Raw genomic sequence first — 26,713 nt, 5'->3', positions numbered from 1 at the left:
TTTTGACTCACCTGTAATATTAAAAAATCAAACAGGAATGGTTTAATGCCCCTCTAAATAAGACTTTAATCTAAAGCTTTTCCCCCCATATATCAGGTCTAATAAGTGATTTATCCTATCCTGTGTATGTGAACATATACCCTTCTTATATTATTCTCTGCATATAGCTATTGTTAACATTATTCAATTTAGCATATTTCAACGATACATTTTACTATGTAAAGAAACATGCTGCAGAATGCCCTTTAAAGCCATTTCACACTTATTAAAGTATCAGTTGTTCAAGGTTGGGAGATGCTTCTGCATGGAATGAGTTATTTTTTATTATAAAAGATACACAAGAGAATTCAACCTGGTCAGGAAACATTATAGCAGTGTTATTGTATGATTGTTACAAATGGCTAAATGATAATCTTGGGAGAGATATTAAGAGGTATTTGCATATACTGTGTATTCAACAGCACATCACAGGAGAAACAGAAAAAAATCTTAACTCTTCATAAAGTCAAATGGTTATGTGGTTATGCATCAGAATACATTTTTTTTAATTATATTGGGATCCAGATAGACATTAAATTATCTTGTTCCTTTCTTCTCCCTGTAGATATTTTTAAATGCAGATACAATCCGACTGGGAAATCTACCCATGGGTTCCTTTTCATCTTCCTCACCTAGCTCTTCAGCTCCTCGACAGACTATCTACGAGGTCTGCGTCTGTCCCAGTGGTAAACTTTACTTGTCCCCGGCAGGAGCAGGCTCCACATGTCAATCCAGTAGCAACATCTGCTTGTGGAGCTGAACTGACTCCAATTTTTCCTCACACCAGAATAGCCTTTGTTACTGTCCCTCTGCTTCACAATTCTGCCCGGTTTCCCTTGTGACAAGTCAGAAGCTTCAAATGGCCTGCAGAGCAACTTCTTCCAGCGTAAGCAGGAATACAACGCTGCCTTCTCTTGTGGCTCGTGTTACCACTCAATGTAGAGATGGGAGTGAGATATTCAGAAATAAATGTAGTCTTCATCAGGAAACCTGGATCATAAAATCACCTTTTGTCCAAAAGGGAGAATAACACAGGTGCCTTTGCTACATGAAGTGAAGCACATAGTTTTAGATTTTTGCAGGACCTGGATATGAACTGCACATATATATATATACGGTACATATACAAATTTGCCCAGAATCCAATGGTGAGATGAATTGGTAATCCCTGTATGATAAATAACTTTACTGTCTGAAAGCACAATTTTCCATTCATCTTTTTGGATGTAAACTTTTATCCCTGAATTTTAAAATTTTGAAGCATTGTGTGATGCTTGCTTTACTAAACAATTAAATTCAGTACTTGGTTTTTAACAAAAAAAGAGACAGAATCCCTCCCTGAGTTTTGTTTCTTTAAAATAGTGTGTTGTTACTCTTTGTCTATTAATCTAGGGTTTTGTACATTAGGTACATTTTGGAAGCGCTCAGCAATATTACCTTTCCAGAGTGAAAAAGACATCTGCTCTTGTTTATCAAATCTGAATGGCCTTACGCAGTAATTTCTTGGCTACTGCATGTGAAGTGATTGTTTTAAATAAAACATACAGCTTATGGATCGAACAAGATAAAGAGGGAAATGGAATGATATGGAAATGGCTGATAAAATTGTTACTTTTCACAAGGTAATTTATGGTTAGCAAAAAAGAAAAGAAAAGAATATCTTTGAAGGTACATCTTGTCTCTTTTTATAGCCATGTCTAACTGCTGCTATTTGAACACAGTGCAAACACATCAGTACTAATGTAATGCATAACATCAACAAGCAGTACACTAACTACATTTATTATCCTTTTTGCTTACTGTGTTTTATTAAAGTTTTCAAAGTGATATCATTAAAAATACATGGTCATATATTAATTAATTAAATCAAATGAAATAGAATATTAACAAGTACACTGATATTATGTTGACACCATTAAGTCTCTGTTTAAATAATGCAGCCGTATTTCCACTCAGCTCTCAATATTTACCTACTATTTAACTGATATGGGATTTCTTTATCATATTTCATTACCTGCTTTGGTTTTCCTTGGTAATTGGACTCCAGTAAAAGACAGTGTGGTATGCTGCTGATAAATTTGTCATAACACTTTTTAACAAGAGTATCGTGAAACTTGCAGAACCCAGGAATGTAAAACATATAAAAATGTTTCCTATTGTGAAGATGACTTGATTACAATAAGGTAAGTGTATGTTTTAATATTTTTTGAACTCCCCCATCCAACTCATACTTTTAGCTGCTTCTGAACATAAGGACTTTTTGTGATATCTTTTATTGGGTTAAATACACAGTTGGGAGAGCTGTTGGACAAGCTTTTGGGCATCAAGTGCCCCTTCTCCGGTCTAAGAAAGAGGAGGACACATTTTGACCCTACTGTAGCATTCTAAACTGGTTCAAAACACAGGGAAAGCAGTACAAGGTAGGTACTTGTGTCCAATATGCAGTTTACCAAAAAAGGGAAAGCAAGAAAATGAGCAACCATAACAATATGGCTAATTTTCTACTTTATTCTCATTTCATAGGATTTATTTTGTTTTCTCCAGGTGATCTTCACCCATGCAGAAGACCAACAAAAGAGATCTACACCATTTAACTGGTGTTTGAACTTTTGTTGTCTCTCTTCAAAGGCGTGAATTTCATTCTGTGGGAAGAATTATATCTCCTGCTTCTGAACAAGAATTTAAAATAGACTCTTGCAGCACTCAAAAGATGGGTGTTAAGCCAGTTAAGACTGACCAGTTAAACTTCCTTTTGGAAATTTTAGTTCCTTTATTTAATAGGATAAAAATATATCATACAGTAACTCTTATTTTCCTTCTCTCTTTTTTTTTTGAACAGGCCCCTTCATTACAATGCAGAGTATAAAGAAATATAAAAAGAGAGTTTAGGGATTGTAGCTGTACAGTTAATATTCAAAGAGCCTTCTAAGGAAAGAAATATCTTTCACTTGTGCTCACAGGTAATATAATGTTTATGTAGACAAATTATATTTAAAGGGAGTGGATGGCTGCAAAATATCATGTATTCAATTACCTATGCTTATCTGCTGGTAATTTAGAAGATGGACAAATAATATGCAATGAGTAATTTATTCAGTGAAGATAAATCTTCAACCTGTTCCCAAACTGTCTGTACACAGACTCAGAGTCTTTTTTACTGTTAAGAATGTTACGATGAAGTTATATGCAAATTAATGAATTTAAACCTAAGGAGTGGTGTACAGTGTTGCAAGTATATCGTGCTATGAGTCTATTCATTTGCTATTTGAGCTGTAATAGTCACCTGAAGCACATGTGTAGATTCCTGGCTGAATGATCCATCCTTTATGAGCTCCTTTACTTCTGCCTAAATAGAATTTTGTTACATCAAAAAACAAACAAACAAAAAGAAACAGAGAGAAGAGAGTTTTGTGAAGAAAGCTCAGTGTTTCCAACTCTCACCATGGTATTCTTTAATTTAAGTTCAAACTCCTGGTAACAATTCAAATATGTGAGATGCCCCATTGAATTTTTTTTTAAGTACATCTATAGTCTGTGAGATTGCAAAGAAAACTTGCACATGTGACTAGAGCACTCCATTAGGCTAAAAAAAGAAGGCAGATTACAAGAAAAAAGTCACTATTTATAAGCCAATATAATGATTTCTTGGGAGCCTGATTAATGATTTTTGAATGTTTGGAGTTGACAGTAGCTAAACACTCATGTGCACATGAGAGATGCAAAAACAAGCAAGAAGGGCTGCTAAGACAAACAAAATGAGGATGTTTCAAAACAGATGAATGATTCTTTCTCACAATGTCCCAGTTGTTCTGTTCCTAACAGTCCAAAAAATGTATGAAAAGTCGTACACACCTACAGATGTTGTTTCATTTGGGGGGCAAATGGCAGCTCTGAAGACTCAGATTATATTTAAACAGGGAGTGAAATCATTACTCTTTTAGGGCTAGTTTTATGAAGCTGAGCCATGGGCATGGGTTTTAGATGTGGTGTGATGATGCTGAGGTGTAAAATAAAAGAGGTCCCCTATTCAACACTGAAGGATATTTATCAGTTGTCCTTTCTGCCTGTTTCTGCTGCTTCACATTGTATCTTGGTTGCTTAAATCTGTTTTGGGCTATTTACACTATCTACCATTCTTCTCATGATAAAGCACCTGCAAATGTTTCCCCAGTTAGATTGCTTGGCTGGCTGAACATTCTTCTATCTCTCTTAAGAAAAGAGATGTCACTTCTTGTTATGGCTAAGGCAAGAGCTTCCCAATTAACAAGTCATTCTATGGTGACAGAGTAGGATGGAGGTCCCTAAAGAAAATTTTTGAACTATTTTCTTTCATTTAGGTAAATGTCCAATTAGAAAAAGAAAATTTGTGTCGAAAAATAATCCTCTGAGGTGCTTTATAAAACATAAATACATGTATCAAATAATGCCTCTTTTTGTATTAGCATGTCAGTTTGGGCACTACTAAAATGGTTTGATAGTTGTTTGACCTCTTCAGAATTGCCCATATGACAACAGTAAAATATAAAAAGACCTTATTAGCCACATGTATTTAATATCTTTGATAGTATTATATGCTGTAAAATATCCCTGTTATAATTTTAAAGGATACTGTCTCTTTCTTGTTCAAAAAATGAAAATAAAAACATCAAACAACCTCTTTGAGCACTGTTACCTATATGGTTTTGTACTGCAGTTCATTACTTGGTTAAGTGTTAAAGACCAAAGACTAACACTTCTAGTATATCTCACACTATGACACTGCTGCTTCTACTAATTTTGTTGGGATAATAAGATAAAAAAAGTTGTAATTACAACATGAAATAGTAATATGCTTTTGATCTGTGCAGCATTTTGAGCTGTGGGTTGTTCAGTTATCTTTTCATAGGGGAAGATGTCAGCATCATCGAATTATGTTGCTAATCATGCATAATAAGGTATTTCACTTGTGCATGAAATCATGTAAAGAGGAAAGAGTGTACAGCCCAAAATGGGCCAAAAAAATTGCTTGCCTAAATTGAAGTTTATATGGTGTTGCCTGCACAGTGGTTTAACTAGATAACACAATTCACTTTAGACTAATTTAGAAACAGAGGGCTATTAAGCACGAATCAAAGATAAGAGCCATAGGGATTGAAAAAAGCTGATGAAGGTTGTTAAGGATGCTCAGCTGTTAGTAACCTATGATTTTTTTTTCTCTTAGAGTTTCTAAGTCATTGTCTAAATGTTACTAAAATAAAAGCCAAATTTAGACTAATAAAGTGTTATCAGCTGATTCACTGTCATGCAGATGCAAATTGGATATGAGTTTGAGTGTCATATTATTTTAAAAAGTACTTTGGTAAAGATCTGCTAAACATTTTTTTTTTGTAACTTTCATCTTAATGCTCTTCTTATGTACATAGATATATAAAAAGATGAACTATTTTCTTACACATACTATGCAATATGTTTGTAAAACTGCAATATTACCAAAATTACAAAAGCTGTGCTTTTGTATTCTCTCTTGCTTTATGTAAAACAAATCTTTTTCTATTTAAATGGATTGTCTGTCTTATAAATTGTAGAAAACATTATTCAAAAACAATATACTATATTTCAGGATTTTTGTTTTGGTTTGCTTGAGAACTTTTAGGTTGGGAAAAAGCAAGGTTTTGGAAGTTGGAAATTGATTTTCTTGGAAAGATGGAACTTTCACGGCATGTAATTAACAGAGATTTTAAAGTCTCTACTGTAGTTTGTATTTGGTTTTAGTACTTCCATCTGGTGCTACTGTATAACCATATATAAGTATGATAGATAAAATAGCAAAACAAGTATCAGAATGCATTCAAGGATACTTAGATGCGGCTTTGTAAAGATGAGAGATGTATATTTTTTCTGAGTATCTTCTATTTAAAGATCATTTTTATTAGCACATTCCCTCTTTTATGTTCTAAAGTTGTCATTTTGAGATAACTGTTATCAATTTGTCTACATACAACACAGACTGCTAAGGACATATGATGAGTTCTTGAAAATCACCAAGCAGCATGTTGACTACATACTACAAAGTGCATGGATTTTTTTTTCATGCCAAACTTGGAGAAGTTAAAACAAAGGTTGTGATTCTAATTTATATTAAGGCTACTTTACTATAACTCTGAAAGCATAAAGGGGCCTTAAAATGAATATAAATTATATTTGTCCCTCTTCAGAAGCCTCTTCATACTATCATAGCTGCAGCTCACGTGTACCTACTTAATTTGTGTGCTGTTACAACTGTAACCATAGCAGCAAAGAGCTTAGTACAATCTGCAAAGCTCACTAAATACTCAGGTATCTAGCCTGTGCTAAATTATCCAGTACCAATATTACACTGATAATTTAAAACTAAATCGAGTATGTCTTCACAAGCAGTGGTCAGTGTAGTGACTGAAATGTAAATGTATCATTAGTATAAATATAAATCAGACCCTCAGTGAATAATACAAAGGTACCAATAAAGTAGTCATTAAGAAAATCTATTAAGAACCAAGTAATTAAGGTTTGGGCTAGTTCTTTCTATTCCACGAAGTTTGATGATTTTGAAATTATCGAGTATATTATTAATGTATTTTGAACCTACACCAATCATAGTAGAATGGAACTGATTGATGCAAACTTTTTACTTTTCTAAAATAACTATTTCTCTGAAACTTTCTCTGGATCCTGAGCTGAACCAAATAATTACATGCTTTAGAAATTTGAATATGTTGTTTCTTTTACTTCCTATCTAATCATTCCATTGTTCTCTATTTTGTTGCTTGTCATAGAAGCAAAAGAAAAGTATTAGAATGACCTAGAAAAGGCATGTCCTTGATTTCCACCCTGGTTCTGTCTAAGTAGGGCACACACTGTTTTAGGACCATGGGATCTGGAGAAGCAGCTGCTTCTCTGAGCTTTTGACCATGTTATCTTCTCTGCAGCTCTCTCATAGATACCTACGGGCCAGTATGCTTTAGGACTTCTGCATAGAGGGAAAAAAGGGAGCTTCAAGCCATCCAAGCTACCACTGGCACTAAACCTGAGCTGGAAAGCAAAGGTGGCTTTCCACCACATGTATATCAACTTCCTTGTGAGGCCTGCCAGGGATCAGTTCAGCCACCAGCATAAACTAGAGCAGCCTTAGAAAATATTAAATGTAAGATTAGAACAGGCATTACAGCAGCTGGATACAGTTAGTGCTCCGGGCGCATCCCATTTGTTAGCAGCTGAGGGGAAATGGCAGGGACTCAGCTTTCCACCACTAAGAGATTTCCAGGCTGGCCAGTGATGTATTTAATAATTTTCTATTTTAGACTATAGCATGCACATTTTTCCTCCTAAATCAGGCGTGTTTTAAACAGTTTCACCCTAGGAAGCGCAGGGTTTTAATTTGAGGGAAATCCTGTCTTTCTTTAGTCCAGCCTCCAAAAATAACAGCTGTACTCATTCACAGGAAGGTTTGGGGCTCTAAAGCCAAATGTAAAATTATTGTGACTTGTACCTTACTGGGAATCACAGGCAGGAAACTGTTCTGCCATAGAGGATAATAGGTTGTTCAGGAAAAATTCATGTCTTATAATCAGCAGAATAAAGATAGGAAATGTCAAAATGAATTCTTCCTATTGTAATGAATACAGAAAGTACTGATCATCTCTCCACGCTGCTTTTTAAAAACATAAGAACATAAGAATTGCCTTTTTCTGGGTCAAACCGTAGGTCCATCTTGCCCAGTATCCTGTGTCACAGTGGCAGTGGGGGGATGCTGAAAGCGAGGATATGACCAGGGCTTTTTCCACTGTTCCTTTCTTACTTGCAGCCTCCAGCTTTTAAAATCTAGGTAGTTCTGATTCAGGGGCTGTATCCCTAAATTCCATATTCAATAGCTGCTGATGCCCCTTTCCTCCAAGAATTTGGCCAATCCCTTTTTGAATCTGGCTAACTGTCGGCTTCCACAACACCTGTTGGCAATGAGTTCTACACTTTAATTACATACTGTGAAAAAGAATTTCCTTTTGTTAGTTTTAAACTTAATACCTACTAGCTTCCATTTGTGACTCCTATTCCTTGTATTGTGAAAGAGTAAATAACACATCCTTATTGACTTTCTCTTCACCATTTAGTATTTTATATGCCCTTAAAATGTCCCCCCTCAAATATCTCATTTTAAAACTGAATAGGCCTACCCTCTTTATTCTCTTTTATTTAAAATTACTTTAAAATTCACCAAAAAAAGTTTTAAATGGTGTTGAATAAATACATAATACAAGATGTTCCAAGCTGTTAACAATATGCATTTATGTCTAGGGACCTACTGAATTTGGGGCGGCTGCTCAGGGGCAGATTAACACGCAGGCCAGTTTGGCCTAGGCCCAGGGGCCCCTGCCAATCCTGCACACTCCTCCTTCCCTCCAGCCAGGCCAGGACCAAAGGCTAGAGGATGGGTGCGGGTCTCCATGCAGGTGGCTGCGGCTTCCTGGGGCCATCTATTGCCAGGAGATCCCATGGGCAGCCCCACTCCCACTCCTGTTCTCCACCATCTGTGGGTGGCCACCAGCACCAATGGGACACGATGAGACTGGACAGCCCATCCCCACCCCACTGGAGCTGGTGGAGGGGCAGGTAGGTAGCCTAGGGTGGTACAGGACTCGTGTTCCTGCCACTAGCCATCCCTGGCCCCAGCCCCAGCCCAAGTCCTGACCTTGGCTTCTCCCACAGCACTGGAGGACCACAGCCCCAGTTTTGTGACACCCTCCAGGTGTAGGGGCCGGGTCAGGCCTGGGCCAAGGCTACCTTCACCACAGTGGTGCTTGTGCCCCCTGACTCAATCCAGATGTGCCAAGAAGGCTGGGCAGGACTAGTCTCAGCCCCCTGGCAGACACAGAGGGAACCTGCCCTCACCTGGTGGGTGGCCTCCAATTTTCTGTTTGCCCAGGGCTCCAAGAAACCTTAATCTGCCACTGTGGCTGCCCCTGATGTCATGGTCTAAGCATGGCACTGGTTGCCATTTTCATGGCAGTGTGGAGCAGCTCCCCTACACTTCTGATTGGCCAAGGGGCCCTGGAAGTCCTGTCCCTCCCTGGAGATTGAGAATCTCCAGGGAGGGACAGGACTTTCAGGGCCCCTCAGTCAGAGGCATAGAGGGGGCCCATTGTACTCCCCCTTCTCCCCACCTTTCCCTTCCTGTGTGCTTCAGGATGTGAGGGCTTCCCTCCATTTTCTGTTTTTGTGGCATTTTTTTTTTTTTTTTTTACCCCACTCCCTGCCAATTTGGGGCTTTTTTGTGGTCTCTGTGCTTCTTTGTGTGGAGTGGGCTTTTTTGTGAAGTCCAACCAAATTTACGGTTTCCACCAAAATCACAAATTCATTAGGTCCCTACTTACAGCTTTCTAAGCAACTAGAATAGAGAGGTTGTTCCATATGGTAATCATGTGTCCTTCTACACCCTGTTGATCATTTTAGTATTACAAAATGCAGTTTTATTAAATTACATCAAAATATTGCTTCTAGAGGGTAGCATGATAACATTCTTATATCCTAATTTTGCTCCTTGTGGGCAACATAATAATCTCATATCCTATATAAATTAAGGTTCTTATTCCTATTGTATTGGTTTCTCCTGCAATTTTAACTCTTTTTAGAATTACTTTTCATTCTAGTGATGACAATACCTACCATTTACATTGCACCTTTTATTACTCAAATACTTCTCTGCGTTTAGATTACCAATACGCGAAAGCTGGTGTAGGGTCATCTAAGGAAGGGATCTTACGAATAAACTCACAAGGCTTAAGAACACAGTAGGATAGTCAAGGTCTGTCATGTCCTTATCTTACAAAAATACTTCAATCCAGAGACCAGACCTTCACACTTCAACTGAAGTTGCTGTAACTGTACCTTTGGCCAGCTGTGAATAAGAACCTAAGCACTGAAAGAGCAGTGAACAGCTCAACCTATTATTTAGTTTTTAGAGGACAGTAATTATTTCCAGGCAGTAAATCAGAACTGGCTTTCTTCCAGGTGTACACAGGAGTAATGCAGCTGAAAACTTGAGTATTTTTTAATGAAAGAAAATGGTCATTCTGCTGCCCCATAGGCTATTATTAACAATAGGAAAGAGTTTACAGAGCTGATCAAGTGGAAAGTCACATATAAAATAAATCAAGTCTATGCTATTCTGCCCAGGAACTCGCCTTTTCTGACTCTTCTTAGCAAGCATCTGCAAAAAAGAAGAAAAATAGCAATTTAGAAATAAGTACCATGAGCTGCTTCAGTAATTGTCATAAGACGCTCTTGGTGGTTGTTCATGACAAATAGAATGAACACACCCCAGAACATTAAGGATTTTATCCAAACCCTATTGAAGTCAATGCAAGTCTACTGATTTCACAAGATTTTTATCATGTTCCAAGTTTTTATCAAATATTTGTGCTAAATATATTTTATCAATTTACATGACTTTATGTACTGCTTCTAAAACACTTTGAATTTTTCTGTGTATGTAATTTGGATTTTAGCTCATTGGGTGCTTTGTGTTTGCTGACTAGTCAAAATGGAATATCAACACACTCGCTTTGGACATGTTAAAACATGAGAGAAACAAAAGTAGTGTATCTGTATTCATCACAATGCAAATTACATACAATTTGTTCTTACAGGGCTGTAATTTAAAAAAATAATCAGTGCTAAGTCTTAGGGGGACTAGTACCAGCCACAGTCTGAAGTCACGTGCCCCTTTTCCTGACTAAGGCATGGTGGGAGGGAAAATCAGGCAAAAAAACCCAAACCACCCAAATAATCAAATTGAGATCCCTGACATGATCTGTTCTCTCTCTGAACATTTCAGAAACTCTATTGTGAATCTAGAGGGGCATCCTGGAAAGAGGAGATATCTATCATCTAACAGTAGCCAATAAGCTTGATGGGCTCAATGTGGCAGTTTAGGATTTTTTTCCTAGAAGGCATCATCTGTACTAGTTACACTTGTGGCGGAGGGGAGTGATCTAGGGTGTGTCTACAAGAGACATTTACTGCAGAGTTGCCTAAAAAGCTCCACAGTAAAGTCTCTGCATCTACATGTACTGCCCTATTAGGTCACAGTAAACTACTAAACACCTCTGCAGGTTAATACTTGTAAATATAATTACTATCCTGCTGTGGTGTTACTTAGTGTACCACAGTGCACATGTAGACATGTAACAGGGCTGGCTGAGGTATGAGAGTGCTTCTGTGCAGGGCTGCCTGCTGGCTAGCTCTGCACTGATGCACCCTTATGTCCCAGCCAGCCCCTCTACACTACATAGACCTGGGATGGAGCAATTCCAAGCTGGCAGGCTGACCCCCCTGGGCTCCCTGCCAGCCAAGGCTGCTCTGTTCTGGGTCAACATGCTGCAGTCCTAGGCACATGTTCAAATGTAGTGCCTGGGAAAAATTAATTCAGGCATGATATATGCTGAAGTTTATTACATCACACTAATTGCATGTGTAGACGTGCCTCTAAGGTTCAGATAGAACCAAAGTATCCCTAAGGAGGAAGGGCTAAAGGTCTATGGATCTTGAATGCATATCCCAACAAATCCCTGACGGTTTTACCAGTTGAAATCCTTCCCCATCTTCTTTCCTCAACTTCTCTCCTGATTAGCTCAGAAAGTCTCTTTCTCTCTCAGGTTAGAGGGATATTTTTCACTCTCTTCCAGTTTCAGCTGGAGTCCTAATTTGTGGAGTCCTAATTTGTAATGGAGATGCAAATGGAAAGAGAAAAAAGGGAGCCTTGAAGCAAAACTAATGAAATAGAGAGAGTGAGGAAAGAAAGAGCAGGAAAAAAGGAAAACATATTAAAGCGAGGGAGATATATATATATATGAGGAAGTTTCCAGCTGAAAGGTGAGAGTAATAAATCCCCATTTACATTTTTGTTTTTGTCTGGGCTTTTAAAAACAGCATGCCCCGAGACGTGGGAAGAGAATACGGATTGTTAAAAAGTTCTTTATTCATCAGTCTCTTATGCCATTAGACATTTATTACTGATAGCAAATGGAGGTCTGATTTATTCCAGATTGCTACAATGATTCTTATTCCAGACCCTTCATGATGATTTTTGAAGAAGGGGAGGAGAAAGGAGCAAGTTTCAAATACATACAGGGACCAGTCCTGTACTTATTTACCCAGCACTTCAAGATGGGTATTAGAGACATGAAGGAATGCATCTTTAAGTGTATTATTCTGGGATACATGGAAAATAAAAAGGTAATCAATCATATACATTCCTTTATGTTTGACAAGGTTCTTTGGGTGAATCTGATATCTTCTATTAGACCAACTTAAATAATTGAAAAACAACTATTAAGCAAGCTTTCGGGTTCAAAAACCCTTGGTCAGGCAATGGAAGTTTCTGCAGTTGGTGTGTGCTCTTCCTGGATGGAATGAAAAGTAAAGAAGCCAAATAAATAAACAAACAAACAAACAAACATATTTCCTTTATGTTTAACACTTTTTATAAAACAAGATAGCCAGCACATATCATTATTTTCTTGTATTTCCCTTTATTAGGCATATCTTTTAAAGCCATTTCTGGGAGCGAACAGAACAAGTAGGTTTATTTTCAATCCACAGTGATTAAAAAAAGTTCAGTCATGAAAAAAACAGTTTCTTAAAAAGCAGACATTTCTTATTATGTTTTGAAATCTAGATTTGGCACCTGTGAAAAGCTAATGGTAGAAATGTAACAAAAAACATCTTTCCAGTGAAAACAAATCACAGTCCTAAACCCCCCAAAAGACCATCTGGTATCATTCTCCCTAATTTAAACCTACTTTCTGCACTTCCTAGCACGCATTCTATGTACGGCCCTTCACACAAATCCCGTTTGACTAATATTATCACATATATATGCTTTCTAGCTAAAGTTCTTAGATTAGCTTTAGACATGTTAAAATGTTGGTATCAAACATAAACCATTTATACACTCAGTTTCCTTTAGGAAAATATGGGACACTATGCAGATTCTTTCTGCAGTGCCATGAGAATAAATATCTTTTCCATGCATGTTAGCACATTTTTCATGAACAAGGCACCACATGATTAATCAGTTTACTGCAAATGCTCTCTAAAATATTTTGATTTAGTTGTTTACCTCCAGTTTCCAAAATCTTGCATGGATTTAATCTACGGTTGGCTTAATCTTTTGTTTCTCTATAGTACATTATATACTTTTTAGGAGATTGAAATTATATGTGTAAACCACAAAACTTTATTAATGGCCATATGTTTCTGATAACTGAAAGGGAAAAATACATTTAAATTGTATTGTTTCTCATTTTACAGAACAGTCTAATTTCCATTGATTTGGGCATCTTCCTTATCTGATTTTAGGAAAACCAACACAGAAACCCTTAATTAAATTTGACACTGTATCATTTATCAAGCAAGCATCACTTTAATTAGGTTGTAGTGACAACAAAGAATTTACATTCCAACACAAAATTTCTAAAAAGTGTATTATTCCCTTTTAGGAAAAAAAACACCTTGTTTATTACTAGAATTACTGAAAAAGTATATAAATGTATTATCATGTGAAGTATGACAAGCTATATCAATTTTTAAATAAATGTAAATAAACGTCTTTAGTATAAACTGTTGTTAAATGCGTAAGCTTGATTTATTTTCCTGTTATAATGGCATGCTCTTTAGAATTATTCCAGGAAGCTATAAGTATTATCTATATTATATCTATGATGTTTACATTAGTTTTCATCTAATCAGCTCATATCTTTCAGAAGTTTTGAATATGTCTCCTGGAAACGAGACAGGACATTTTAATACAGAATAAGAGGTGCAGTTTTAGTAATTCTTAGTAATTATTTGGCTTATGTTTACGTCCATTACATGCTAAGTAGCTAGGTGCTTTCTGCACTTACGGGAAGAAATAAATCCAACCTACATATGAACATGAGTGTTTGAGAGTGAATTATACCAATTAGCCATGTGAAGTGCAGCAACTACAAGGACCTTAAAATGAGCTACATAGCTGAAGCAGCATTTTGTCAGCATGTACTGGATACTAGCAGCCTGAATTCACAGTTTACCTGGCTCAGTATAGTTTGCTCACGCTGTTGGTACTCTGGACGGTACTGAGGGAATGAGTACCCCAGGACTCCACATGAGAAGATAAGGAAAATAAATTTCAGTCCTTAAAAGATGAAACCAGTGCAGATGGCAACTGTTTATTAACCAGCTGTTTCATGGCATTGGAGCCGTTTCTTTTTCTTTTCTTTCTTTTTTTTTGGGGGGGGGAGGGTGGGGAAAGGGGAGCAGTATTTAAAAATCAAACAAGAAATTCATGTGACAGCCATGGTAGGATACATTGCCCTAGTTATTGCCAAAAAATAGTAGAGAACTCAAGTAAATGGAAAACAGGGGTTTTTTTGGTTGCTTTTTTTTAATACTTGCCACAATAAATATTTTAGAAAAAAGAAGTGTTTGCTGTATTTGCTTTCCCATTGTTGGAGAAAAGGCTCGCCAAACCAAATACACTGACAATATTCAGAACACTTACTCTTGTGAAAATATTAACTCTATAACATGGATTCTTTGATATTTGGTATCAATTATGTAACAAGCAATGACTCTATAGGTAAGATTATGCTCAAGGGACCATATGATCCAACTTTTCAGAAAATATTATTCTGTTGTGTACTTCCATTTCATTGTCAGTTGATTTTTAACATTGAAATCTTTTCCTTTCCTTATTTCAGGGATGTATTTGGTATGTATTGGTATGTATTTGGTAATACATATTATACAGGGATGTATCAGGGATGTATTTCCTGTTGGTCTGAGACAAAAAGAAATACAGAAGACTAGAATGCTTGGTTCAGACACGATACCTTTTATTAGACCAACTAAGCAATCACAGAAAGATAATTTTTTGTGTGATTTCTTATTTGGTCTAATACAAGGTATCATCTCTTAAACAAGAATCTAGTCTTTTGCATTTCTTTCCTCATTGCTCTTTTCTTCCTCACTAGGTGACTGGACTGCTACAAATATGAAATAACAAAGTGTAATATTGTTAAACTTCCATAACTGGTATTTTATTTCTTTGTTGCTAACAAGAATCTCTCTTTAGTTGAAAAGCCACAATGAAAAACTATTGCTTCCTAAAGTTTTCTAACCATTCAACTATATAACCTTACCAAGGGAGGTTGTCATAGAGATGTAAGATATTCTAGAAATTGTGGGTGAAAAGAATTGATTTCATAAGAGGAAGTCAGAGACTTTGTCATTCTAGGTAAAGGGATCATATACTAAATGATTTCTTATCCGAATAAGTTATCAGCATGAGGGTGGTGACTTTTTTAAAGTTAGCATCTCCTGCAGGTATTCTGGAGAAAGTATGCAATACAGCCTCTGAATGTCATTGATGCTAAGACATTTTTAAAACTCATCATTTTCAAAGCTTCTGCACAACAAATCCTTTCTTCCAGTACTCTTTTCTCTTCTGATAACCAGGGTCACACAGAAGCCAAGTTACCACTGGTTCTGTATGTTTCAGATTTTCCAAAAGAACTCTGCTGGGATTTTTGCTAGAAAGTCTTCAGGTTAGCCAAGAGAATTGTGCTGCCCGTGATGACTGTTCACACCACACATTTCTCAACAGTATTATCTCCTTCTCTCAAAAAAGACCTGCAGAATCAAGTTTTATCACGTTCAGAATGGAAATTAGCCAAGATAACAACACTGCCAGTGAGAACAGTTCACACTATCTATTCTTCAGGTGTATTATTTCCTTCCCTTGAAAAAAAGACCTGCAGTCTGAGGCTTTATGAAGTTCTGAAGGGAAGGGAAAATTTAGGATCTAGGAAAATAGGGCTGGAAGGGACCTTTGGAGTTCATCTAGTCCATCCTCCTGTTCAAGGCAGAATCATCCCTGGTTAAGCCATCCAGCCAAGTGTCTGTTTAACCTGCTCTTCAAAATTTCTGAGATTTTACAACTTCTCCAGGTAGCCTGTTCCAGTGCTTAACCCTTATACTCATAAAGTTCTTCCTAATCTTCAAACTAAATTTTCTCTGCTGCACTTTGAGGTCATTGCTCCTCACCCTGTCTCCTATAGGCACAGTGCATAGTCTATCTTCATCCTCTTTATCATCACCTTTCAGGTATTTGATGACTTATCAAATCCCCTCTCTCTTATCTCTTCTCCAGAGTAAAGAAATGCTACCTCTTTCAGCCTTTCCTTGTAAGTTATGCTTCCCCAACTTGTAATAATTTTTGTCACACTCTCCTGAACTATTTCCAATTTGTCCACATCTTTCTTGACACAGTACTCCAGGGAATGCTGAATAGAGCAAAGGAATCACTTCCCTTCATTTGCAAGTGAAACTCTTGTTAATACAACCCAGTAGCTGTGTCTGCATGAGACGCTACATCACTGTACAGAGAGCTGCAGCAATGTAGCATTGACAGGCATAAACCGTGATGCCGATGCTAGATTGCTGTAGTGATGAGCTACCTCAATATAGTGCATCACTACACTGATGTAACTGCTAAAAATAACTATGAGCCTCTGAGACAGCTCAGTAGCAGCTGTTACTGTGCCGTGGGGGGCACATGCGGATGCCTTTTAGTTGGCCTTTTTTGGCACTAAGAGAACTCTGGTGATTCATATTCAGCTTATGGTCCACTACAGTCTTCAGGTCAGTGTTATTCACCTTTGTTTACTCCACCTGACATACTGCAAAATATTTAACAGGATTTCTCTCTCATTGAAATACACTGAAAGGCCCATATATCTCCACCATTTAATCTGAAATGTAAGCACAAACACAAAAAAGATGATCACTTCAGCCTCTTTCATGAAAATAAATCTTATTTCTAAAAAGCAGTAAACTTCAGACTGTTGCTTTTTTTCTTTAATAGTCAGTCTGATCACCTAACTTGGAAAATATTTTTCCATCTCAAAATATTCAGAATATAACTGAATAAGTTTACTATATTATCTAGGTATTTGTGGAAAAGAAAACTATGTATTTGAAGCTGAAATTATTGTTAGCCACTAGTAAGTTTGCAAGGTCAGAAAATTATTATCATATCTTCATTCAGTCTGTTTAGGTGTCTGATGCCTGCATGTCTGGTACATTTCATTTCCTAAAAAACAGATGTTACAAAGTCTATTCCATTGGCAGTAGGAATAAGATAGATAAGTTACCAATTTCCCAACATGAGAAAATTATTTGGAGCAGTGAGGAAAAGATTTCCTCCAGAAATATTAATTAGGAGTCTACTCAATTTGCAATTTCATGAATTTTGTGGAAACTTCAAAATCTGGGATTATCAGCAGAATGAATTAAAAAAAACCCAAACCTTAAAATAATAAAATGCTTGGTCCTCAATGGGAGCCAGTGGTCCTCACTGTCATGGTCCGGCCTCACAGCCCACCTGGCAGGGAAGGCACTGGTGGGTGAGGCTATATAAAGGGCAGCAGATGACCTCCCCCTTGTTCCTTCTCCCTCACCAGAGATAACGGCCTCCCCCTTGTCCCTTGTTCCTCACCAGAGCCTTTTCACCGATCAGCAATAAGGGATGGGGCCAGTGGAGAGCATCCAGGAAATATTCACAAAATTTTCTCTTTAAGCTGTGACCAAGCCACAAAAATTGTGTAGTCTAACTGTGATTTAAGTAAGTACCTAATATTAATCTGACCAATTTTCTTCAAACAGCTAAATCACAGGCCCTAGTTCTCATGGGAGACTTTAGTCACCCTAACATCTGCTATGAGGGCAGTACAGCAGTGCACAGGCAACCAGGAAGTTTTTGGAGAGTACTGAGGACAACTTCTTGGTGCAACTGCTGGAGTGGCCAACTAGAGGATGTGTTCTTTTTGATCTACTGCACACAAACAGGGAAGAATAGATGGAGAATGTAGTAATGGATGGCAACTTGGGCAGCAGCGACCACAAGATGATTGAATTCAGGATCCTGAGGAAAGGAAGGAAGGAGAACAGCAGAGTAAGGACCTTGGACTTCAGAAAAGCAGACTTCAACTCACTCAGGGAACTGATGGGCAGGATCCCCTGGGAGGCCAGTCTGAGGGAGGAAAGGAGTCCAAGACAGCTGACTATACTTTAAAGAAGCCTTACTGAGGATGCAGGAATGAACCATACCAATGCATAGAAAGACTCGGAAGCATGGCAGAAGACTAAGTTGGCTTAGCAGGGAACTCCTAAGCACACTAAAATACAAAAAGGAAACTTACAAGAACTGGAAACTTGGACAAATGACTAGGGAGAAGTATAAAAGCATTGCTCAGGCCTGCAGGGATGAAATCAGGAAGGCCAAACTGCAGCTGGAGTTGCAAGTAGCAAGCGACATGAAAAGTAACAAGAAGGGTTTCTACAAGCAACAAGAGGAAGAGCAGGGAAAGCACGTGTCCCTTACTGTATGGGGAAGGCAACCTAGTGACAGATGATGTGAAAAAGGCTGAAGTGCTCAATGCCTTTTTTACCTCAGTCTTCACAGGCAAGGTCAGCTCCTAAACTATTGCACTTGGCAGCACAGTTTGGGGAAGAGGTAAGCAGTCAACTGTAGTAAAAGAACAGGTTTAGGGACTTTTTAGAAAAGCTGTATATGTAAAAGTCCATGGGGCCACATGTGATGCACCTAAGGGTGCTGAGGGAGTTGGCCAATGTGATTGCAGAACCACTGACCATTATCTTTGAAAACTTGTGGTGATTGGGAGAGGTCCCAGATGATTGGAAAATGGCAAATCTAGTGCCCATCTTTAATAAAAGAAGAAGGAGCATCTGGGGAGCTACAGACTGGTCAGCCTCATGTCTGTCCCTAGAAAAATGATGGAGCAGGTCCTCAAGTAATCTCTCTCCAAGCACTTGGAGTATCTGTAGATGTGTGTAGAGGCTGCTCCAATGTGCTCTAATTACAGCATATAAGAGCAGACTTAATTAACTGAGTCTGCTGAAGCATGCTAATTAGTGCACTCCAGCAGCTTCTGTGCCTCATGTATCAGCATCCCCAAACTTCAAAATGGCGGCAGGGACACTTTGACTAAAGCTTATTCAAGGAGCTTTAGTTAAAGAATCCCTGCTGACATTTTGAAGTGTGGGAATACTGATACACAAGATGCTACAAGAGCCGCTTTAATTAAAGTGCTCCCCCCCCCCCCACCACCAGGGCCTTGGAGAAGAAGAAGGTGATTAGGAGCAGTCAGCATGGATTCACTAAGGCCAAGTCATGCCTGGCCAACCTGATCACCTTCTGTAATGAGATGACTGGCTCTGTAGATGTGGGGAGACCAACGGACATGATCTTTAGCAAAGCCTTTGATGCAATCTCCCATAACATTCTTGCAAGCAAGCTAAGAAAAGTATGGGTTGGATGGATAGACTTTAAGGTGGATAGAAAATTGGCTGGATTGTTGGGCTCAGAAGGTAGTAATCAGTGGCTCAAAGTCTATTTGGCAGCCAGTATCACAGGGAGTGCCCCAGGGGTCAGTTCTGGGTCTGGGTTTGTTCAATATCTTCATCAACATGGGGGTTACAGTGGAAACTAAGCTTAATATAAGCCAACAGTATGCTCTTGTTATGAAGAAGGCCAATGGCATACCAGACTGCATTAGCAGGTGTGTTGCCAGCAGATTAAGGGAAGTGATTATTCCCTTCTATTCTGCACTGGTGAGGCCATATCTGGAGTACTGTGTCTAGTTTTGGACCCCCCACTACAGATAGGATGTGGACAAATTAAAGAGAGTCCAGCGGAGGGCAACAGAAATGGTTAGGGACCTTGGTGCACATGAGTTATGAGGAGATGCTGAGTGAACTGGGTTTATTTAGTCTGGAGAAGACTAAGAAAGGATTTAATAGCAGCCTTCAACTACATGAAGGGGGGTTCCAAAGAGAATGGAGATAGACTGCTCTCAGTGGTGGCAGATGACAGAACAAAGAGCAACAGTCTCAAGTTATAGCAAGGGAAGTTTAGGTTAGAATCTAGGAAAAACTTTCTCACTGTGAGGGTAGTAAAGTCCTGAAACAGGTTCCCCAGAAAGGTTGTGGCATCTCCGCCCTTGGAGGTTTTTAAGACCTGGCTAAACAAAGCCTTGTCTGGGATGATCTAGTGGGGATGGTCCTGCTTTGAGCACAGGGTTGGACTAGATGACCTCCTGAGGACCCTTCCAACTCTTGCAACCCTAATTTTCTATGCTTCTGTGATCTGTAAATAGTTGTAAATGATGTTCTATTTTTATTAATATCATTGTTTCTTTGCTTGAATATGCTTGAAAGTAGGATTTCCTTTATTCAGAGTGGACTTTATCTTAGACCTGTTTACTGTATATGTCTAATTGTGTAACAAGCCGTTTATTTACAATATTCCTTTTGGCTATAAAATATATATTTATTCCTTTAGAGTTTCAGGTGTCAGAACAGGATATACTATGTTGCTTGAAGAAGAAACAAACAGTTTTTCCATCAAACATACTCTTTTTTCTTTTGTATTAACTACCATTTCATTATTGTTCCCTCACTGTATCTAAGAGTAGCTATGACTGATTCTGAGCAGGGAGTATGAGCATATCTCACCAATAACTAACATTTTTTTTTAAATGGTAACAAATATAAAAAATGACTGACAGGTTGCTTTTCATTGGTAATTTCTATAATTCTCTGAATTTGCATCTCAAACTTCAACATTTGCAGAACCAGAACATATAAGAGGTTAATAAAATGCAGTATTGACAATGATTTGCATCCTGTATTATTTAACCACTGACAAAGGTATAGTTATAATTCCTGCCACATGCAAGTTAATTGTTGTCATGCTTTGTGAAATTTATTGTCAATGTAAAAACTTTCAGTTCATATTTCTTTCCCCATTGTGTGTGATAAAAAGTAATTTTCAAGTTAAGTCTGTCCAACTCAATAATTCAGTAAATATTAATATGTGTTCTTGAATGCTTAGCAATATCAAATGATCAGCTGTTGTTTCTATTCAGTTCCTTTGTATGTTTTTAAATGTCATATCTGTCTTACAATGTTACAATATTAACTCTGGTTAGATATTAGGAAATCTACTCTTTCCCAAAATCATGGAAACACATTTTAAGCCAACATAATCCTTTTACATTAACCTTGGATCTAAGCTGATTCTATGACTTTTCCGTTAATTATAGTTCTAGTTAGGTTCTCTATCCTTAATTTTTTATATTGTTGTAATAAAATGTATCTAAACTATATTGGGTGAGAATTATGGAAGGGGAACCAATGTCTGTTGCAGGGATGTGTGGGTGTGGATTGTGGCACTGCCTCAGGCCCTGGCCCCAGGCTGTCACTGGCCTGCAATCCCAGCCTCACCCACCCATCACGGTCCTGGATGCCGTTCCCTACCCACCTGAGACCCCATCCACCCAGCTGAGTGTACTCTGTCCATGTGGGTCCTGGATCTCCATGTAGTCCCTGCCAAACAGAGGGGTTTGGCAACCATGGTAATGGGTGTGGAACAGATGGGCACGGAGATGGGCCAAGTGGCATCTCACTGGCCCCCACCCTTTCCTTCCTGCCTTCTGGGACAGCAGCACCCCCTTCCCTCAGACCCTCAACCACTCACCAAAACCCCAAGTCAGCACTTCACGCAGATTTCAACAGCTCACTGAAACTCTTTAAGTGGCCCCTGAATTGCTCCGATTGCTTACCCCTGGATTACTTGAATCTGTTTGAGCTGTTGAATAGGGCAATGGATGAAATTTGGAGTCTCTCATATGTAGCCCATGGATTTGAATCTACACTGGTTTAGTAGTAAACAAAAGTTATTCAGTTACCCATAAGAAATTGCTTGTCTCACTTACTTGGATACACGTGTCCATAACATTATTTAAAAAAAGAAAAAAAAAACCCATGACTGATCTGTTTACTGACAAGCTACCATAAAGAGGATTCGAACAGGATTGTAAATTATATTGACCTCAATAGGTAGATTGACTGTAGAGCTAGCTACAAAATAGGATTCCACTGCCACAAAAAAAATGTTTTTTGAGAGAAAATTTATCCTGAATAAGGAAGAAAACCCCAAAATGTGATTTTTTTCATGTGAGGAAAATTTCTTAAAAAGTCCACTTTGAGGCACTCAAAATAGAATTTTTTGACCTGTTACCACTCAATTTAATCTACCCAGTTCCTAAAGAGCTGTATGCCTGGACCAATGAGCAATCAGGAAGCAAGGATACCTAAGGAGATGGCTATATAACAGGTTAGAGAGCTGCTGGAGGTTTATGAATATTTTGATTTCACTGCATCAGCACTATTCTGACAGTAAAGTGTTCCACAAAAATATTTCTATGTAACTTAATTTACAGATCCCTGTCCTTAGGTGCACAAAAAAAATTCTCAAGTGAATAATCTCATTGAAGACAGTTGAACCACTCACATGAAATAAAATTAACTACAAGATTAGCATTTTGGAAAACTAAATCCTAAGGTCTAGTCTTACAAATGTGCTTAACAAATGTAATGTGAACATGTAATGTATTCAATGGGACTATTTAGAGGCACAAAGTTAGGTAAGCATTTTCAACATCAAGATATAAATATGTACCACCTATACTATGAAATTCATCCTAGCTCAGTATGTTTAAATAAAGTTTTATGGACTTTATAAAGGATCTAATTGAAATTGAAGTAGGGTATTTGACCTAATTCATGCCCTTTTCACTGGGATAACCCTCAGATAACTTAAATTGTCAGAAATCTGCATCTATCAGAAGTACAATACTTAGTTTAAAAAAATATAGATTAGGTCAACAAATCTTTTTAAGGGAGTTGATTCATGGGTATCTTTAAGGACAGAATCTCACTTTTCTGGTGCTATTATTCTGATGCCTGTCAAGATATTTTAGATTATAATAAGCTAATGGGTCTTTATTTTTCTCAGTTTGAAATCTAAAATCTTGTTGATCTGAACATAGTTGAATTGCTGTCATTGCTACTAAATTAAGTAATTGATTAAAGTTGACTAAGTTACTATTACCAGTAATAACTTTTTAATAATCGTGACTTGATCTAATGCATGTTCCACTTTATTTTGCTTTACATTTTGCTTGGAGGAAAGAAAAGATATCAGGAACTTTATTCATCTCAAAAGGAGCATAGGTTTTCTATACATGCAATTGTATATCCTGTTAAATAGTTTCCCTATCTTTATAGTGGTAGAAAACTGGAAGTGCCCTTATTTCTCTTGATTTTACCTATACCATATTTTTGGGTGTTCTTAGTGTTTCTAATTTCCACCTTGTAGTTTTGTGATGGTTAAATGCTATATTTGGTTTGAAGTTTCAATTTGGGGAAAATCAATGGGTAAACAGTTGACTGCATACAGGGGAACAAACGTTATAGCTTGGGAGGACCATTCTAGTCTGTCTTCCTATATTCATAATGTGTGTAATTGGATATGGGAATCCTTGCTTTTATTGATGGTAAGCATAAGAATATAAGACCATAAGTGCCCTACTGAGACAGACTAATGACTATCTGGTCCAGAAGCCTGTCTCCAACAGTGGCATTAGTGGATGCTTGAGAGGGAGAGCATATGAACAGGGTATATCTAAAGTAGTCTATCTACTGTTATACCCTCCCTGGAATCCTTCATCATTAGTTTAGAGCAGAGGTTCCCAACCACTGGGCCATGAAGCTGCCAGGTCACGGCACAAGCTTTAACCAGCTCCCAGCAGCGGCAGCTCAGCCCGTGCTTGCTTGCTTGCTTGCTCCTCAGACATGCTCTTCAGGCACGCAGCACCTCCAGCCTCATCCCTTCTCCTGGTTCAGTCTCACTCCACAGTCCTTGCTCCCTCCTGGCTCCACTGCCAGTCTGCAGTATAAAAAAGGTTAGGAACCACTGGTTTGGAGCTACATCCCTGATATTCTGCTTAAGAGTTATTCCTGGATCTATCATTTAGTCCTGTTTTGTCTGGTCCTGTTTTGAACCTGGCTATAGTATCTGCCGCTACAACTTCCTATGGAAATGAGTTCCACAAAATAATTATGCCCTACATAAAAAGTACTTTCTCTTGTTAGTGTTAAATCTGTCTCCCTGCTAACTTCAATGTGTGCCCCTAGTTCTAGTATTCTGGAACATGGTAAATTACAGTTTCTATTCACTTTGTCTATCCTTTCACAATTCAGGGTTAGGGCATGATATGAAAGATTATGATAGTATTTAGACATTTTACCTGGTTTTATTTAAAGGATCACACTTCTTTTTCATTTAGTACAGATCAGGATACCTGAGGTTTTCCTGAATTGGAGAAGACCAATACCTTCCTATAGCAGGTGACTGAATAGTCCATTCTACTTTCTATCTTTTCAGTGGTGGAATAATGAAAACTCATCCTTCAGCCCACAGGAAAGTCTATTACCCTGAGGAGGTGTTGAAGACACAGGACAAAGTAAAATGCCATTTGCTGTAAATCTATTTGTGATAATCAATAACCTACTAATGAATGAATAATATGTAAAACATTTTATACAAAAGTGAAGAACATATAATAGAGGAGTCCTTTCCTGCACTGTCTTAACCTATTCACCTCTCCATGCAACATATCTGGGATTATTTTTTCCCTTCCAACATCAGTGTGGTATTATGAACAGTATTACTGGCCTTGATTTCATCTTTATATAAATGTATTTGACTTACCTTATTTAGTAAATACTACATTACCCCAGGCAAAGTTATGTGCCATTTAACATAATGAAGCATTTAATTTGGGATTCTGGAGTACTTTGTGACATATTCCTTTTCATATAGATCATTAAACTTTTACCAGGATTGTAGGGAGGGTTTTTTGGGGATTTTTTTCACAAAATCTGCCCTAGCATGGCATTCTTTCAAAAGAAAATAAACCTGTTACTTTTATTTATTAACTGACAATCTTTAAACTTACCAGACCCCCAAATGTCTTAAAAGTATTACTTAAGATAAACACAGTGTGCTACCAACTTCACTGTAATATGTGCTGAATTATCCGTATATTACAGTTTGTTTAAGGAATATATTGATCTATATTTTCAATAATTATAAAGTGCAGATATTGAGAAGGAAGTATACATCATAGATTTACAGGTGTCAGCTAATGTCATGTTTGAATAATGTAAATAGCGGAAAGCATATATTCATGTCTAATTGTCTGTATACCAGAACAGAACAGCTGCCACTAGTAGCAGATGCATCAGCTGACTGATGATACTCTCCAATGAGTTGACAACGACTTGTAATGCAGATGACTGTATATGATTGTAATTGGCACAGCAAAATATCCCTAATGGATACTTTTATCATTGTTCACTGAATAACGAGATACTTAATAATCTGTTTATTTTCCCATCTACAACGGTCTATCTGCCAAGGACCTTCATTAGGATAGCTATTTAGTGGACAATGTGAAACATTGGTGACCTTAATGAACCAGTTTCCAAAGGTCAGAAAGTCACCACAAAGGGAAAAAAACAGATCTTTGTTGGTAATCTTGACAGATCTTAAGATATAATGAAGTCCCTTCTGATGTCCAGAAGTTGTTCCTCCAGATAGTACATGTAGTATAGTTAGAAGGTGACTGGAGATTATATTTTTTTTGCCCCCTGGGCCTTGTAATTATCACCAGGTTCAATAAAACATGGGCATACTATGAATGACAGGAACAACAAACTTTAATCCTGAAGCAGCAAGCAACCACTGCAAGACGCATTTGTCCAGCTCTAACTAACTAGCTTAACTGAAGGACCATCCTCCTCCTCCCAACCTTCATGGTCTTCCAAGTAAGGGAGAATCTACAAACTACAACTTCTACCACAACATCTTCCCTTTTAACAATAACAACAAAAATCAAATAACACACCTCTACAGAAGGGAGGTTAGTAGCACTTCACTGTGGAGTCTTTACCACTCTGTTTCCTATTACCCCTTCTCTGCAGCCCTTTTAACAACTCTTTTTGAAGAATTTAGGAGGTTTAATTTTCTTCTCAGAAGACAAATTATCCAATCAAATTTCTGATTTGCTTTTGTTGGGAATTTTTTCATCCAAGTCTTAGTAAACTTAGTAAACTTGATTTCTTTTATGGGATCTGACTGACTTGCACTTTTGGCAATTGTACTTCTGTGCATTGCAAAGTTCATTAGCTACAGACTGCTGAGGCTAATTTCCTCTTTCTGTATGACAGTATTTGCATTTAGGCCTGTAGGTACATTTCTTCCCATAATGACATCATTGCTGCTTGTGTTCTGGAACAGTCAGTGTCTTCTTAAGAAGATTGTCCAGATGTGGGCTGTGACAGCCAAAAGGATCATCAGGAAGCATATATGTGGTGCTTTCTTATACTTTAAGCACACACTTAACTATATTCAGTTTCTTGCAAGCTGCCAGACTCAAAATTGGTGTCGCCTCCTTAGGTGCCACAATAAATGGAAAATTCTATACTTTATTTGTATATCGCATGGTAGCAATGCATCTTCCTTTTACTGGTGTATTTGTTCCATATAGCCAATTATTTTTATATTTATTGGATTCACTTTTGGCCGCAATTTTAATTTTCTGTATTCATGTATGGCAAAATAGTAACCGGAGTTCTAATGCCCAGTTTAAATGAAATCAGTGTGCAGTGTACTTCCACTGGCAAAATCCAG

The 26,713-nt window shown here is 37.8% G+C and overlaps 1 protein-coding gene across 1 annotated transcript in view; it reads left to right on the top strand.

The window, feature by feature from the left end:
• Positions 1-13,676, top strand: part of SGCZ (sarcoglycan zeta) — a 779,950-nt gene extending 766,274 nt beyond the window's left edge. Inside the window, exon 12 of the mRNA XM_059721776.1 lies at positions 605-13,676. Coding sequence (XP_059577759.1) covers positions 605-799 — 195 coding nt within the window. The 3' untranslated portion in view covers positions 800-13,676. The remainder of the gene's footprint in view (positions 1-604) is intronic.
• Positions 13,677-26,713: the final 13,037 nt, after the last annotated feature.

Source organism: Alligator mississippiensis, chromosome 2 (assembly GCF_030867095.1).
Source record: "Alligator mississippiensis isolate rAllMis1 chromosome 2, rAllMis1, whole genome shotgun sequence".
In the NCBI taxonomy this organism is placed as follows: domain Eukaryota; kingdom Metazoa; phylum Chordata; order Crocodylia; family Alligatoridae; genus Alligator; species Alligator mississippiensis.
Note: the sequence above shows the minus strand (reverse complement) of the source record. Positions and strands in the feature narration are given on the sequence as shown.